The 18,176-nt window shown below is 41.8% G+C and overlaps 1 protein-coding gene across 1 annotated transcript in view; it reads right to left on the bottom strand.

The window, feature by feature from the left end:
- Positions 1-1,763: 1,763 nt before the first annotated feature.
- LOC120980066 (transmembrane protein 272-like) overlaps positions 1,764-18,176 on the bottom strand; it is a 30,195-nt gene continuing 13,782 nt past the window's right edge. The window contains exons 2-5 of the mRNA XM_040408935.1: positions 7,822-7,881; positions 7,545-7,721; positions 4,018-4,171; positions 1,764-1,770 (exon numbers count right to left, since the gene is read on the bottom strand). Coding sequence (XP_040264869.1) covers positions 1,764-1,770; positions 4,018-4,171; positions 7,545-7,721; positions 7,822-7,881 — 398 coding nt within the window. The remainder of the gene's footprint in view (positions 1,771-4,017; positions 4,172-7,544; positions 7,722-7,821; positions 7,882-18,176) is intronic.

The following is an 18,176-nucleotide window of genomic DNA, read 5'->3' on the forward strand; positions in this document are numbered from 1 at the left end:
AGATGGCAAAAAATGGCTTTTTTTACACTGTTTTTATTTTTATTTTTTTACGGTGGTCATCTGAGGGGTTAGGTCATGTGATATTTTTATAGAGCCGGTCGATACGGACGCGGCGATACCTAATATGTATACTTTTTTTTTATTTATGTAAGTTTTACAGAATGAGTTCATTTTTGAAAAAAAAAAAATCATGTTTTAGTGTCTCCATAGTCTAAGAGCCATAGTTTTTTCAGCTTTTGGGCGATTATCTTGAGTAGGGTCTCATTTTTTGCGGGATGAGATGACGGTTTGATTGGTACTATTTTGGCGTACATGCGACTTTTTTGATCACTTTTATTACTTTTTTTGGGAAGTAAGGTGGGCAAAATTTCAATTTTCTCATAGTTTTTATTTTTTTATTTTTATGGCGTTCACCGTGCGGGGAAAGTAACATGACCATTTTATAGATCAGGTCGTTACGGACGCGGCGATACCTAATATGTGTAGTTTATTTTATTTTTTTAATTTTTATTCAGTAATAAATGTTTTTTTTTTTATCTTAACTTTTTTCACTTTTTTTTACATTTTTGTGACCCAGACCCACTTGGTTCTTGAAGATCCAGTGGGTTTGGTGTCTGTATAATACAGTACAGAACAATATATATTGTTCTGTACTGTATTTTACTTACACTGAACAGATCTGTGCTTTTAGCATAGATCTGTTCAGCACCATGGACAGCAGGACGCCTGAGCAGGCGTCCTGTTGCCATGGGAACCCTCCCCGTCTGCTCAGAACTTCGCAGACGGGGAAGGGTAAGGACGGGGCTGAGGGGGGCTCTCTGGGGGCTCTCTCCCTCTCCATCGGGGGGCTGCAAAGGCACAGCAGCCCCCCGATGGAGAGGGAGGGAGCTCCCTGACCGATGACAGTTAACTTTTTCCATACAGCGGTCCGTACGGACTGCGGTATGGAAAGGGTTAAACGGCTGACATCTGCACAGATGTCAGCCGTTTATACCAGGGTGCCAGCAATGTGCTGGCACCCTGGTATACCCACTAGAAGCCAACGATCGTTCATGGGGAGGCGGGCGGGGGATCGCGATCCCGCCTGCCGCACCGCCCGCCTCCCGCAACGCCCCCACCGCCTGCGACACCCCCCCCGCACCACCCTCCGGCATAAAATCGTGCAGGGGTGCAGGGGGGGGTGAAAAATAATGATTTTAGCCACTCTAAAGTTTCTGATCCCCGCGGTCAGGGACCGCGGCGATCAGAAACTGCAAAAAGCGCAGCAAACCGCAGGTCTGAATTGACCTGCGGTTTGCTGCGATCGCCGATACGGGGGGGTCAAATGACCCCCCCCTGCATTGTTACGGGATGCCGGCTGAATGATTTCAGCCGAAATCCCGTTCCAATTAACCCCTGGGGCGCCGGAATACAGATTTTAAGTCAGGACGTACCGGTACGTCCTCGGTCCTTAAGGACTCGGGAAATAGGGCGTACCGGTACGTCCTAGGTCCTTAAGGACTCGGGAAATAGGGCGTACCGGTACGTCCTAGGTCCTTAAGGGGTTAAATGATGGGGTTCAGCGTGATCATCAGTCCCTGTCATTGCGGCTGGGTGCCTGTTGTGATACAGCCGTCACCCGCCGTGTATGGAGCAGGCTCGACTTTATCCAGTTTTATTATTTTCATATCTCCTTCTATCTTAAACAACCACTTGATTTCAACAGATATATAGAACATAAGCAAACATGGAGTATGAGATCAAACAAATTGGCAGATCTATTATTATTGCCTAAATAAAGACAGCATAAATCTAAAAGAGACAAACAGAAGATGCAGCCCATTTATCACAACAGTACACAAAGTGTAATAGATATTGTGCGTCATCATTAGAGATGAGCCAAGTTATAAAAAATTTGATTTGGCTGCTTTGCTGAATTTCACAAAAAATTTGATTTGTGATAAATTACTTTGTCACGAAGCGCATTACTTCGCATGTAGCGAGTGCAATAAAAGGAGCGGCGATTACGCCATTCCCGGTCATTGAACCCCTTAGATGCCGTGTTCATTGCTGATCCCTGAGGCTATAATTTAGACCTTTTTAGGGGTTGATCAGGGTAAAAATAAATACTGTATTTTTTGCCCCATAAGACGCATTTTCCCCCAAAAAAAAGTCGGAGGGAAATGCCCCTGTGTCTTATGCCCCTGTGTCTCATTAGTGGGGTAAATACTAATGAGCGCTTCCATTATTAGTACCGGAGGACCAAGGAAGCAGTGAAGGCTTTGTACTCATCGCTTCCTGGTCCTCAGCTCTCGGCTGTGCAGGGCTGCACACAGCGTGAGGGGGCACTGTGACCTCCCGCTGTGCATGCCAGTTCATAGCACAGCCAGCAGCACAAGGAAGAGGAATCCGTTGGAGGAGAGGGGCGGGTGGCGTCCGGAGCGGGAAAGGTAAGTGCTTTTTTATTTTATTACATATGAGGCTGATAGGGGCTAATTTAAGGATACTGATGCTGGGGGCTAATAAAACATTGCTGGGGGCATAATGACAGGCATTGGTGGCTAATATAACGCTGCTGGGGGCATGGTGACAGGCAATGGAGGCTAATATAAAGCTGCTGGGGCTGGTGACAGGAAATTGGGACTGATATGAGGATACTGGGGGCTAATGAGAGGTAATGGGGGCTGAAGAGAGGCTGCTGGGGGCTGGTAAGAGGCATATGGGGGGCTGATATGAGGCATGGGGCTCTCATCTGAGGTCTGATTGGGGGTCATTCACATTGGGAGTCTGATCTGAGGTCTTATTAACATTAGGGGTTTTATTTGGGCTGTCAGCTCAGGTCTGATTAACATTGGGGGTCTGATTGGTGGTCTGACCAGAGGTCTAATGAAAAAAAAAAAATCTTATTGTCCTCCTCTAAAACCTAGGTGCATCTTATGGGCCGGTGCGTCTTATAGGGCGAAAAATACGGTAAATAAATACTCACCTTATCCATTTGCTCCCCTAGAGGCCATCGCGGCCATCTTGATTGAAGACACAGTGCAAAATCTTGCGCAATGATGTCATCATGTCATCACGCTGGCCGGGTGTGGTGACATACTCACTGATAATATTTAAAATGAAGATGATGGCAGCATCTCCAATCCAACAAAGTTTATTCACAAGTGGTGCATGAGACAGTACAAAAGGTCCAAAAACAGCAACGTTTCGGCTACATAGTAGCCTTTATGTAGCCGAAACATTGCTGTTTTTGGACCTTTTGTACTGTCTCATGCACCATTTGTGAATAAACCTTGTTGGATTGGAGATGCTGCCATTACCTTCATTTTGAATATTGTCGCATTGACGCCTATAGATCTGGGGCCTTGGATTGGCTGATGCATTCCTAGAATTCCATGCAAAGCTACTGTTGTGCTGCTCTACATAATTTATTGTCATACTCATTGATAATGTCACTGTGCTGGCCAGTGCCCTGGTAAGGGGACGTCATACATCACCCTGTGTGTGATTTCACACGATTACTGCAATCGAGATGGCCTTTTCACTCACAAATGGATGAGGTGAGTAAGTATTTTTGTTTTACCACCATTTCAGGGAAAATTGATCCATTAACACGAAGCGCTAGGAAATCCGGCTTTGGGGCGAATCGAGTTTTTCCAGAAATTCGGATCGAAGGCAATCAAACTCAATCTTCATAGACATATAAGAGCATTTTTCTCTAAGTTATGCCTTCTCTTGGCTGACTTACTTTAGACCAGTATTTTGTGTCAATATTGTGCACAAATCATTAGGAAACATGGTGCATTGTAAGACTTCATTTAACCATGTACCCTTTTCTAGACACGATAAGAGTGTCTACAATGTCGAACAAATCTGGTATAGGGCACATGTGCTAGTTTTTCTGGTACAATTTGCACCAGAATAGTAAATTGTGCTAAATTAAATGAATAGAAGAGAGAGAACATGTGAGTATATGACTGTGGATCTTCATGCATACATGTTTCAAAGGGAGTCATTTATAAAAATATGTGTACTTACCAGCAAGAACAGCATAAACACATGATGATGTATCCTGCTACAAAAAGGGCTGCATATGCATATTTAAAAATCAAGATACCAAATGCAAATTTGTATAAAGTATCATTACAGTCTCTGGGGTCAGTCTGGTAGATTCTAAATACCCAAACACTTCCTAAAATTAAAAAAATTAAAAAAATTAAAAACTTCTGTCAACCAAGGAAACTTTTTATGTTTTCGAAGATGAATGTAAAGTGGGAGAAAAAGACTTTGTAAGTTTCAGGCAGCTTAAGATACAGCAGTTAAACTTTACTAAACTCAATTGCAAATACAATGGCACACACGCTTGTTGGTTTCTGTCACTTGAAAAGACAGTTCATATAGGTTACAATAAACAAGGTGGTGTAGTTTCTTAAACACAGAAAGCAAACAATAAAATGAATAGTTGTAGAACTTACCACACAGTCTTTTTCATGCCCACACACACAACACAGTCTTTCTTCGCCCTAACCACACCTCACATCACACCTTGGTCTCTTACTTCTTCTCGCCCTGTTCTCACTGGTTTTCCAACAGTTTCCCAAGTCTCAAGGGTCCTTTCCCTCATATGCTACTATCAATTACATCCAATGGGCAATCCCCTTACAGGACACACCAACTACATTTCAACTCTTCACCGTTCTATTGCTTGGGCGCACAGATCCCACCTGGTCACCTGGTTTTGAAGGGCTACAAATTTTATTTTTCTGTCGTGTCTCCCACTTAAAACTACACAGCAACTCTGTGCTCCTGTCAGCCTGATGTTACATATCAACCATTTCAGATGCAGCCCACATGAAATGCCATTAGGCAAATTGACAAGATTGCTCACAGGTAAACAGAAAGATCTGGAGGGCCAACACTCAGGAAAACTAGAATGGACTTTGAAATATTTTCTTTGTTGGTTATTGTTCCTACATTCAAAGCTAAGATCTGCCAAAATATACTGTAACAATGTAGCTGCGTATATATTTTATTTATCTTGTAAGGAGTATAGGGTATGTTTGACAGTTTTTTTTCCCAGCAGATGGTTTCTTTGAATGACCTGTGGATATTGGTCATAAGTGACCATTAAGGTTTCATGTTCTATAATTTTGGCTGATTATGTTTAATTATAAAAGGGAAAATGGCCATTGATGGTCTAGTGCTGGGTCAGTAGCCAATAATGTTTGTCAGTGCATATGTCCATGGAGAGTAGGAATAAAGTGGCACATGACAACACTCCTCCCATAAGGGTGGACCTTTGGTTAACAAAAGGAATGGAGGACACTGAATTGATAGGGGAAAGGACATGTGAGAATGTCATGTATCTCATCTGGGAGAAGTCCAGGTGATGTAATTTGGCTATTTGATGTTACTGATTGAGAGGTCCGGAAGGAGTTATAATGGCATTCTGGTCGTTACAAGTTACCCCCTATCCACAGGATAGAGGATAACTATTAGATCAGTGGGGGTCCTATTCTTTGGACTGCCACCGATCAAGAGAAAGGGGAACCTGTACTTTCGAGTCCCTCTAAATGAATGGCACTGCAGGTCAGGCACTGCCACTATTAATTTCTATGGGAGTTACGGAAATTGTCAAGTGCTCAGTGGAAGTTCCAGAGATAGGACCCACACCAATCCAATAGTTACCACCTATCCTGTGACTAGGGAATAACTTGTAACACTAATAACCAGAATGCTACTTTAAGGGGTTAGAACTTTTTGAAAGACACTGATACCTAAAAATCCAGAAGGACTCTCTTGTTTTCAGTTTCCGAATATTTCTTATCTCTGGTGTTTTCTCATTGGGGGCTAATGGTGATATTTGACAAATTGACAGCCAAGTGTTTTGAAACACTATGGGGAGAGATTTTTCAAACCTGTGTTTTTTACGGCAGATACACTTAACTTATGATGAGGTGCATGCCTCATCGTAAATTAGGTGCATCCTCCGGCAGCCATGCACCTAAGCTGCCGTTGATTTCTGGCTTTATCTAAGCCAGAAAACTGGTGTAAACGAAGATAGATTTGTCATGGTGGTTGGCCACACTCCTTTCTCGCCCTTGCCACACACACTTTTGAAAAAGTGGCGAGGGAGGCACTGGCAACTTTTTTCAAAAGGTCACCTTTAAAAAGTTGCACACACAGCTTGTGACGTAACCAGTTTTCTGGCGAAAGGGAGATGATAAATCTTTTTCTATGAGAGAGATTTTTGTTTAGTCTACTCTAGAGAGTTTTCTTTGTGCTGCACACATATGTAGGCCAGATTTACATCCAAATTTTTTTAATTATTGTACTACTGATTTCAAGTTCAAGGCTCTATGGAAGATCATATTGGGTTTTAAAGTAAGATTTTGTTTCAGATGAAGGTCAGCTTCTAAAGTATGCCAAAATCTAAAGATAATATTTTATTTTACTGTATCTTTGTTATGTGGCTCCGCAGACTTTATTGATTGCTCCACTCCCAAAAGCTTCTTCCAATCGGCTCAGACATTCTTCCTAAGGGCTCATGCACATGACTGTATGTATTTTGCGGTCTGCAAATAACGGATCCGCAAAAAATATGGATGACGACCGTGAGCATTCTGTAATTTGCGGACTGGAACAGCTGGCCCCTAATATAACAGTACTATCCTTGTCCGTAATGCGGACAATAATAGGACATGTTCTATTTTTTTGCAGAACAGAAATACAGACATACGGAAACAGAATGCACATGGAGTAACTTCCTTTTTTTTGTGGACCCATTGAAATGAATGGTTCTGCATACAGTCCGCAAAAAAAATGGAACGGACATGGAAAGAAAATACGTTCGTGTGCATGAGCCCATAACCTGTGAAATGGGCTATACAGAATATAAGCTAATGACTATTTATCTTTACGGACTTGTTTAAAGTAACTTTTCACAGTAAGCTGTTATATGTGTACATCTGTACTTTATCTGTCCATTATCCAATGGGTAACCTGTATTTTTCAGCAGTTTTACAATTTCTAGGCTTTCTGTCTCTTATTGTCAGCTTTCTGTGAGCTAGTGGGTAGAGGTTAGGAGGTATGAGGTTTCCCATACACAGCACTCAGAGAAGATTCTGCTCCCCTATTGCTCTGTAGCACATCCTGAGGTGGAGCAGCAGCGCATATTCTTGTCTAGAACAATGGCTGGTTTTGTAATAGAAACCAGGTACCATTACAGTCAGTGTGGTCCGTCAGGAGCCATTAATTTTATAGTCAGTGTGCAGACCCTTAGGGGGCTGGCTTTAGTGATAACAGTAGTGATAATGGTATAACAGTAATATGTGTGCCTTCTGTAGTGGCATCACTGGCAATATTGACTTTGCATATTGGGTTTCTCTATTATTCCTATTAGAAGTTTATGGAAAAATCGACAACTGGGTGATACCAGTTTGGGGGGAAGGGGGGTGTCCCTGCACAGTCTGAAGCTGTCCAATCAGTGTTGTCAGTGTCTCAGCACTGTGTAATGTATGTTCAGCTATATAATGACAAATGAAAATAATCTTTATTATATTTACCTGCAATGAACCAGGCCAGTGTAAAGAGGCCTAGTACTCCATCTATGGTATATGCTACTCTGGGAGCACATAGCATCAGAGGCCATAACACAACTAAAAGTAAACTAACTGCACCAGCCACTACTAGGTAAATTGGAATATTTGGCTCTATTGCACAGTCGTGAATATGAATGGATCCTGTAAAAACAAAACCATAAACATTTAGGATTAAATATAGCATATTTTATAATAACTACAAAGAATAATACACTTTCAAATAAAAAAATGTATGCGTTACCTATAACAATCATGGCTATGCCGAGAGCTGCCCATATTACTAGGTTAATAAGTTCTGATACTGCAATTAAATAATAAAAAAAGGTAAATTCTTGATGTTTTAGAAGACAGCAACAACATTATTATTTTTGGTAATAAGAATATTATTAATAGAAGTAATTAAATTACAACAATAAAAGCAATAGCTTAAATAAGTGTAAAGGAAATACATCAGGTTCTTATTAGAAATGTATTTTTAATTCCCTGGACTTTATGTGGCTGTCATGGCCCATAAACAGGTAGGAACAAGTGTTAGGGACCACTCCAATGAGACGACCTTGACGCGGTGAGTGGCTTATTACGCTTTGGCCAAAATGTACACCAATGTCTCATCCAGCATGGAGGCAGGGCAGAATGCTGAATGTAGTGTGCGATCACATTTGCATTTTCCGTTTGTATATGTATTTCGCCATAGTGATATGCACCTACATGCGGGTTGTGCGGACTCAACCCCCCACATTTTTTCTTTGTAGCTTATATTGGAGGCGTGGCGATCTCCTTTGAGTCATGCACACCTGACCAGTCAATCTGTCCTGGAGGCTGGTTTTAAAGTCAGTATAAAACTTAGTCTGCTTATATAGAACCTACCATTAGCCATCTGGCTCCAGGAGAAGTATATGGTGGGCTCAGCATGCATGTTGGTACTTGCATCCCTGGATCTGATGAAAGCTGTAATGGCACCGGACGGGGTTAAAAGCATAGTGTGCTTGGCTTGCATGCTGACCTGCATTCCCTGGACTTTATGTGGCTGTCATGGCCCATAAACAGGTAGGAACAAGTGTTAGGGACCACTCCAATGAGACGACCTTGACGCGGTGAGTGGCTTATTACGCTTTGGCCAAAATGTACACCAATGTCTCATCCAGCATGGAGGCAGGGCAGAATGCTGGATGTAGTGTGCGATCACATTTGCATTTTCCATTTGTATATGTATTTCGCCATAGTGATATGCACCTACATGCGGGTTGTGCGGACTCAACCCCCCACGTTTTTTTTTTCTGTCCACATAATTTTTCTATTCAAAGGGAATCTGACACCAGTTTTATGTTGCCTTGTCTGAGAACAGCATTAACTGGTTACAAATTTATTTTACAAAACTCTGGTTCATTAGAAATCTATGGAGTAAAAACAACAATAAAATACAAATAGCCACCAAATATAATGGACTCCACAGGACATGTTCTATTTTTTGTGGGGCTATGGAATGGGCATACAAATGCGGCCACACACAGTCTGCTGTCTGAATTTTTTACGGCCACATTGAAGTGAATGAATCTGCAACCAACCCGCAAAAAATGTACATTAGATGCAGAAATAAAAAAGTCTTGTGCATGAGCCCTAAGGGAAAAAGATTAGCCTGCAAATTAAAATGAGGTTGTTATTATGGAAGACTTCATCTAGCCAGATATAAATTGGGAAACTTAACTGGATTTAATATTAACCAACAGACCTGACAAAATAACAAAGGTTCCAGTTGGGAGACACCTGGGATTTAGCGACTGAAAATAATACATGGTTGATAAAAAAAAATGGCTGCACAACATTTCACATACAAACAATAGAGCTGAGAAATGGGGATCATTCTAAATTAAAGTGGTATTATGCCTACTATAAATGGAAAAAAAGAAGCTCTTTGCGCACATTTTTGATCAAACGTGTGTCGGGCCCATGACTGTGTATATGAATGTGCTAGTCTTAATTTTCTTGTAGTAATTAAAACTAAAACATGTCATATAACAGAGTGTTTTAAGGCGAAAATTGAGCAGCTTTAATTTCCCGATTTTCACCCAGGCAGCCCCCCTGATATAAGCCTTGGAGCATTTCGTAGTCCAATGCTCTCCTATGCCCTGAGATGAATTGTTTTTTCTGGATATCTGGTGACATCACCTGCACCAATGCGTGGGCTTTAGCGTTGCCCTAGCCTAGGGCATCACTAAAGGCCGCCCATCAGTGCTGGGTGACATCATTGACAATACTGCTAGGTTGAAGCTTCCGCCTAGAAGTGAGAAAATATAAACAAGCATGAACTGGGCATAAAATGCTCCAATGCTCATGTCAGAGGGGCCAGAGGGGTGAAAATGGGGATATGTCTGAAATCAGCTCTGAACCTGGACAACCCCTGTAAGGTTGATTTAGATGGCAAATTATCGTGAATGAACGTTCCTGTGAACGCTCATTGCTGACCATCTGCCATGTAAAGGTGCTGCCGATCACCTGATGAACAAGCGAAACATGCTGTCCAAACAGTACTCTGCTGCCTAGAAACAATACAGCTGTATGAGGACTAGTGATCACAACAACGACCGCTCGTCCTCTTCCTGTGGAGGTGATTGCTGCATGTAAATGCATCTCTTCACCTCCACTTAGCGAGCAGCTGACTGTTGGGAAGGAGCGCTTCCTTCCTGACAATCTGCTGCTCATTGGAGCGTGAAAATTCATCTTTAGAGAAACTCTTAACCTCATTAACTGGGACCATGTCCTCAACAATAATGCTTCATTTACACTGGCCAATTGTCAGGCAGATTATGCGGAATGAACATTCTTATGAATGTTCATTCCCCATAATCTACCTATGTAAAGGTGCAGCAGATCATCAGATGTATAAGCGAAACGCTCATTCATCAGAAGAAATGATCTTTGGTTCGGACACCTCGATCATCGTTTGTGGGCAGCGAATTGTGCTGTGTGAAGCTGTGTGGAGGAGAAGCAACAGAACATGTAAAAAAGAGATAAAGGCAGCAAACCGGAAGACAGACTCATTGCTAAAGAAAGAAAAAATAACCCTAAAATGTTCTTCAATTATATAAATCATAAAAAGGTTAAAATGAAAAGTGCTATCCCTTGAAATAGTGATGAGGGAGGAGTTTATTAAACATTTTTTCTCCTCCTGGCTGCTGAATGTAAGTGGTGTATATTTGAGACTGGTTATCACACAGGTATTCTGCCCAGACGCGTTTCGAGATAACTTATCTCTTCCTCAGTGGGGAAGAGATAAGTTATCTCGAAACGCGTCTGGACGGAATACCTGTGTGATAACCAGTCTCGAATATACATGGCCATGTACTAAAGTATATTGTTAAAGAAGCACAGTATCCTTCTACTCTACTCACGAAAGTAAGACACGAACGAACTCTCACGAGAACTGGGACGAGATCCCGGCGACGCTGCAAACCGAAACCAACGCCGCCGGAGCGAAGAGCGGCTGGAGTGTGTAGCTGTGGGACGCCACAGTAGGAATCTCCGCACACTGATTAAGGTGGACCAGTGAGGTATACCGTGAGTACAGAGTAAAACACAATCCGAAACAATTTATGTTCCATATACGGACAGACTGAATTGGGACTACATAGAGAACATATCTCCGATATAAAAGAACAAAAGTTCTGCACATGTGGGTTGACCACACTGACCATACTTTTTGAACCATATGTATGGTGTGCCCCGATTCCTGAGAGAGTCGAAACAGAAGTATTGTTTGAACATTGTTTAATATGGAGTTATACTTATACACAGTGATCCATTACCTGATGCACCGTATGAATTTAACTATTTTGAAGAAACAGTACGCCGCACGGGATTTGAACGTGTTAAATTTATACTATGTATATCACCTGCTAGTATAATGAGTATCGCAACCTAAAATACACCGGTGTATACGTCATCCAAGGTGGGATCTCACTCTATCACATTAGCTGTGATCCACGAGAACCATCCCCACCGGGAGGAAACGGATACAGCTTTTTTGATACAGAGAACCTTGGCCACGACGTTTTCATATTATTGCAAAATTCAGGTCTTGGATATATCCATACTCCCTTTTTTATATACTTTTATATATTTTTATAATTTCTGGTGAATTTTATTTAATGTATACATGTTTGATGTAGAGATATATATTTTATGACAATAATAAATCCATTTTATACTATTCCACGTGATCTCCAACTGTTCTGAGTGCCGGTTCAACTTCTTAACTATTACATACCTATTAGGGCCTGCTACATACAGTATGTGTTAAGGTGTTGGTTAAAAACTGACAGTTACACTGCAATATTACAGTGGATTGCAATCTGACTACAGTCCCCTAAAAGGACATTTTTAAAAATAAAAGTTTTTTTTTTTTTTTTTATCTAAATTTCAAGTAAAAAAAAAATCATCCTCTTCACTTATCCAGACTTTTTATTATTAATAAAACCTGAAAAAATATAATAATAAAGTAAACATAACTGGTATTGTTGCATCAGAAACTAAAAAAGATTATGTTGCTTATCCCACATGCCATAAAAATGAAAAACTGATTGAATAGCTGTTTTTGATCACCTTATCACCTTAACACCCAAAAAAGTAGCGAGGGACTCAGAAAAAGGGAAAAGTTGCAATTAATTTGAGACTTGAAACAATAAAATTAATGTTATACATAATGTAATATTATTGCCCAGAAAATAGAAACATCAGTCGGCTGACACTAACCCACCACTGTCACACAGTCCATACATGCATATTTCTGGAACTGAAGACATGAAGTTGATTTCTAAATATATATATTTTGGCTCAAACATCTACAAGCACTACTTATATTTTTGGACGTATCAGTGTCTTACATTTATATGTCACGTATAGGGCATATGAACTGTAGTTTTCATAGTGAGAAACAAACCCCTTAATGCAACCAGCATTAGACTGGCTCATGAGAGTACCAGAGGATCTCCGGTGGGTCCAGACTCAGATATCATAGTGGGCCCCTAAGATGCAGGAGAAAAACCTATTTGGAGCTGCTTTGGAGCCAGTCACTTGTCACTAGGGTCTATTTCTTTTAAGCAAAACCTATTAAACATTACTGATAATATGGGAATTCAGCCACAAGAATAATGTCCTCTGCTGGGCACAAGGAACCCCAGTCTGACACTGATTTCAAGTTCTGTGTGGAGACACGCCAGTTCTACGCTATAGAAAAGTCACACATTTTGGTGCAGTTTTTCCCTGAAAAATTGCATCTATTCCCTTTTTCCGACTTCCTCACCACTGTTGTGGGCTGTTTATTCCATCTGATTGTATACAAGCTGTCTGGATTGTGAAGTCATTGTATTGCTGATGTGAGTCAATTATAGTCTATTACCCATTCAGTAGACATGGATATTCCAGGGGAGCAGTGAGGCTTCTATTCAATTTTTTCTTCCTAGTAAATTCCTTTATCTTGGTGCTCCGCTATCACATTAGGGTGTACTAGCGTGTACCAGGCACAGTATTGGCATGTGAAGCCCCTTTGGGGGTGATCACTCTGTCCTTTAGGGTGTATTAGGTGGTTTATTAGGATGAGTTACTACAGTATTTGGCTTTTTTAGGGTAGATTTAGATGGAAAGTCTATCTGCCGTATGTTTCATTTATGGAGTCCCTGGGGTTCAATCAAATTGGAAAACATCAAGAAGTGACCCCTAAAGAAATGTATTTTTGGGGGTAGTGAATGTTTTACCCCACATGTGTTTGATAGAATGTTTTAACATGCTGGGCATGTACTGTAGTTTTAGCCCTGAGGTGAAATGAGAAAAGTCCAGAAGAAGTGACCCCATTTTAAAAACCACACCCTCAAGCAATTTATAAAGGTATGTAGTAAGAATTTTTACCACACAGTTTTTTTTTGCAGAAGTTAACCACCTCAGCCCCCCTAGCTTAAACACCCCCACTTTTTACACTTCTGACCTACACTACTTTAACCGTTTATTGCTCGGTCATGCAACTTACCACCCAAATGAATTTTACCTCCTTTTCTTCTCACTAATAGAGCTTTCATTTGGTGGTATTTCATTGCTGCTGACATTTTTCACTTTCAGTTGTAAAATTTTGCAAAAAAACCGACATCCATATATAAATTTTTCTCTAAATGTATTGTTCTACATGTCTTTGATAAAAAAAAAATGTTTGGGTAAAAAAAAAAAAATGGTTTGGGTAAAAGTTATAGCGTTTACAAACTATGGTACAAAAATGTGAATTTCCGCTTTTTGAAGCAGCTCTGACTTTCTGAGCACCTGTCATGTTTCCTGAGGTTCTACAATGCCCAGACAGTAGAAAAACCCCACAAATGACCCCATTTTGGAAAGTAGACACCCTAAGGTATTCGCTGATGGGCATAGTGAGTTCTTAGAACTTTTTATTTTTTGTCACAAGTTAGCGTAAAATGATGATTTTTTTTTTTCTTACAAAGTCTCATATTCCACTAACTTGTGACAAAAAATAAAAACTTCCATGAACTCACTATGCCCATCCTGAAATACCTTGGGGTGTCTTCTTTCCAAAATGGGGTTACTTGTGGGGTAGTTATACTGCCCTGGCATTTTAGGGGCCCAAATGCGTGCAAAGTAGTTTGAAATCAAAATCTGTAAAAAATGGCCGGTGAAATCCGAAAGGTGCTCTTTGGAATGTGGGCCCGTTTGCCCACCTAGGCTGCAAAAAAGTGTCACACATGTGGTATTGCTGTACTCAGGAGTAGTTGGGCAATGTTTTTTGGGGTGTCATTTTACATATACCCATGCTGGGTGAGAGAAATATCTTGGCAAAAGACAACTTTTCCCATTTTTTTATACAAAGTTGGCATTTGACCAAGATATTTATCTCACCCAGCATGGGTATATGTAAAATGACACCCCAAAACACATTGCCCAACTTCTCCTGAGTACGGCAATACCACATGTGTGACACTTTTTTGCAGCCTAGGTGGGCAAAGGGGCCCACATTCCAAAGAGCACCTTTAGGATTTCACCGGTCATTTTTTACACATTTTGATTTCAAACTACTTACCACACATTAGGGCCCCTAGAATGCCAGGGCAGTATAACTACCCCACTAATGACCCCATTTTGGAAAGAAGACACCCCAAGGTTTTCCGTGAGGGGCATGGCGAGTTCCTAGAATTTTTTATTTTTTGTCACAAGTTAGCGGAAAATGATGATTTTTTTTTTTTTCTTACAAAGTCTCATATTCCACTAACTTGTGACAAAAAATAAAAACTTCCATGAACTCACTATGCCCATCACGAAATACCTGGGGGTGTTTTCTTTCTCAAAATGGGGTCACTTGTGGGGTAGTTATACTGCCCTGGCATTTTAGGGGCCCGAATGCGTGAGAAGTAGTTTGAAATCAAAATCTGTAAAAAATGGCCGGTGAAATCCGAAAGGTGCTCTTTGGAATGTGGGCCCCTTTGCCCACCTAGGCTGCAAAAAAGTGTCACACATCTGGTATTGCCGTACTCAGGAGAAGTTGGGCAATGTGTTTTGGGGTGTCATTTTACATATACCCATGCTGGGTGAGATAAATATCTTGGTCAAATGCCAACTTTGTATAAAAAAATGGGAAAAGTTGTCTTTTGCCAAGATATTTCTCTCACCCAGCATGGGTATATGTAAAAAGACACCCAAAAACACATTGCCCAACTTCTCCTGAGTACGGGGATACCAGATGTGTGACACTTTTTTGCAGCCTAGGAGGGCAAAGGGGCCCACATTCCAAAGAGCACCTTTCGGATTTCACCGGCCATTTTTTACAGATTTTGATTTCAAACCACTTCTCACGCATTCGGCCCCTAAAATGCCAGGGCATTATAACTACCCCACAAGTGACCCCATTTTGGAAAGAAGACACCCCAAGGTATTTCGTGATGGGCATAGTGAGTTCATGGAAGTTTTTATTTTTTGCCGCAAGTTAGTGGAATATGAGACTTTGTAAGAAAAAATAAATAAAAAAATCATCATTTTCTGCTAACTTGTGACAAAAAATAAAAAATTCTAGGAACTCGCCATGCCCCTCACGGAATACCTTGGGGTGTCTTCTTTCCAAAATGGGGTCACTTGTGGGGTAGTTCTACTGCCCTGGCATTCTAGGGGCCCTAATGTGTGGTAAGTAGGTAAATGACCTGTGAAATCCGAAAGGTGCTCTTTGGAATGTGGGCCCCTTTGCCCACCTAGGCTGCAAAAAAGTGTCACACATGTGGTATCGCCGTATTCAGGAGTTGGGCAATGTGTTTTGGGGTGTCTTTTTACATATACTCATGCTGGGTGAGAGAAATATCTCGGCAAAAGACAACTTATCCCATTTTTTTATACAAAGTTGGCATTTGACCAAGATATTTATCTCACCCAGCATGGGTATATGTAAAATGACACCCCAAAACACATTGCCCAACTTCTTCTGAGTACGGCGATACCAGATGTGTGACACTTTTTTGCAGCCTAGATGCGCAAAGGGGCCCACATTCTTTTTATGAGGGCATTTTTTGACATTTGGATCCCAGACTTCTTCTCACGCTTTAGGGCCCCTAAAATGCCAGGGCAGTATAAATACCCCACATGTGACCCCATTTTGGAAAGAAGACACCCCAAGGTATTCAATGAGGGGCATGGCGAGTTCATAGAATTTTTTTTTTTTTTGGCACAAAATTTATTTTTTATTTTTTTTTCTCACAAAGTCTCCCTTTCCACTAACTTGGGACAAAAATTTCAATCTTTCATGGACTCAATATGCCCCTCAGCGAATACCTTGGGGTGTCTTCTTTCCGAAATGAGGTCACATGTGGGGTATTTATACTGCCCTGGCATTCTAGGGGCCCTAAAGCGTGAGAAGAAGTCTGGAATATAAATGTCTAAAATTTTTTACGCATTTGGATTCCGTGAGGGGTATGGGGAGTTCATATGAGATTTTATTTTTTGACACAAGTTAGTGGAATATGAGACTTTGTAAGAAAAAAAAAAAAAATTCCGCTAACTTGGGCCAAAAAAATGTCTGAATGGAGCCTTACAGGGGGGTGATCAATGACAGGGGGGTGATTAGGGAGTCTATATGGGGTGATCACCCCCCTGTCATTGATCACCCCCCTATAAGGCTCCATTCAGATGTCCGTATGTGTTTTGCGGATCCGATCCATGTATCCGTGGATCCGTAAAAAACATACGGACATCTGAATGCAGCCTGACAGGGGGTTATCAATGACAGGGGGGTGATCAGGGCGTCTATATGGGGTGATCTGGGGTGATCAGGGGTGAATAAGGGGTCCCCTCCTCTACAGCATACTTACCTGCTCCCCGGCACCTTCATCCATCTGGATTCCTTGCACTAGTAGGGTGGCTGCAGGGCCGGATTAAGAACATCATGGGCCTGGTGCTGAGGATTTTGCTGGGCCTTTTTATGGAACTGCACTCAGTGTCTTAATTACATATATATTTTATCGATACCATTAAAGTATTTTGTTCCTGCAACTACCCCTTCATTTGGCGTCTATCTTGGCAACATGGAGGGGGACCACGGGAGGGGGACCCTGAGGGTGGGGCACCCTCAGGGCACTATAGTGTCAGGAAAACCGCTTTGTTTTCCTGACACTATAGTGATCATTTAACATTACTATGAAGATTACTGTTTTCTAGCTGCTGTGGACTGTGGACAACAGCAGCTAGAAACAGTAATTTTCATAGAGCTGTGTTATGATTTATGGACACAGCACTCAGCATGCTTAGCCAGTCAGATAGAAGGCTGGCTAAGCATGCTGAGAGCTGTGTCTAAATAACATAACACATTAAAGGGATTCTCTCACCAGGTTTGACCCCTGTCAGCTAAAAATATGCTGATGTTCAGGGCGTCTTCACGATTCCTAATGTGGGCTTATAAATGTCATCTGTGGGCTTATTTAGCTAAAAAACAGCTTTTACTAACCTGTCAGTCAAACAAATAAGGTGCCCAAGGGGATGTTAATGAATGCAAGGTGTCGGCCGCACCCGCCGCCGTTCGTGCCCAGCGCCGCCTTTCCGGACTTCTGCGCCGCCTCCTGATCCTCTGTGCCGCCTCTCGCTCTCCCTCCCTCCCCCCTCCTCCTGCTGTAAGATCTCGCGCATACAGGGGTTGAGCGAAGTGCCGGCGCATGAGCACTTCGCTGTAAGAAGCCAAATGGAGAAGTCTGCACGGGCGCATCAGGCAGAGCCCTGTGCGCAAGCGCGAGATCTTACAGCAGAAGGAGGGGGGAGTGAGGGAGAGCGAGAGGCGGCACAGAGGATTAGGAGGCGGCGCAGAAGTCCGGAAAGGCGGCACTGGGCACGAACGGCGGTGGGTGCGGCGGGCATCTTGCACCCATTAAAATCCCCTTGGGCACCTTATTTGTTTGACTGACAGGTTAGTAATAGCTGTTTTTTTAGCTAAATAAGCCCACAGATGACATTTATAAGCCCACATTAGGAATCGTGAAGACGCCCTAAACATCAGCATATTTTTAGCTGACAGGGGTCAAACCTGGTGACAGAATCCCTTTAAAGAAATTACTGTTTCTAGCTGCTATGGACTAG

This window comes from Bufo bufo, chromosome 10, assembly GCF_905171765.1.
Source record: "Bufo bufo chromosome 10, aBufBuf1.1, whole genome shotgun sequence".
NCBI classification, from domain to species: domain Eukaryota; kingdom Metazoa; phylum Chordata; class Amphibia; order Anura; family Bufonidae; genus Bufo; species Bufo bufo.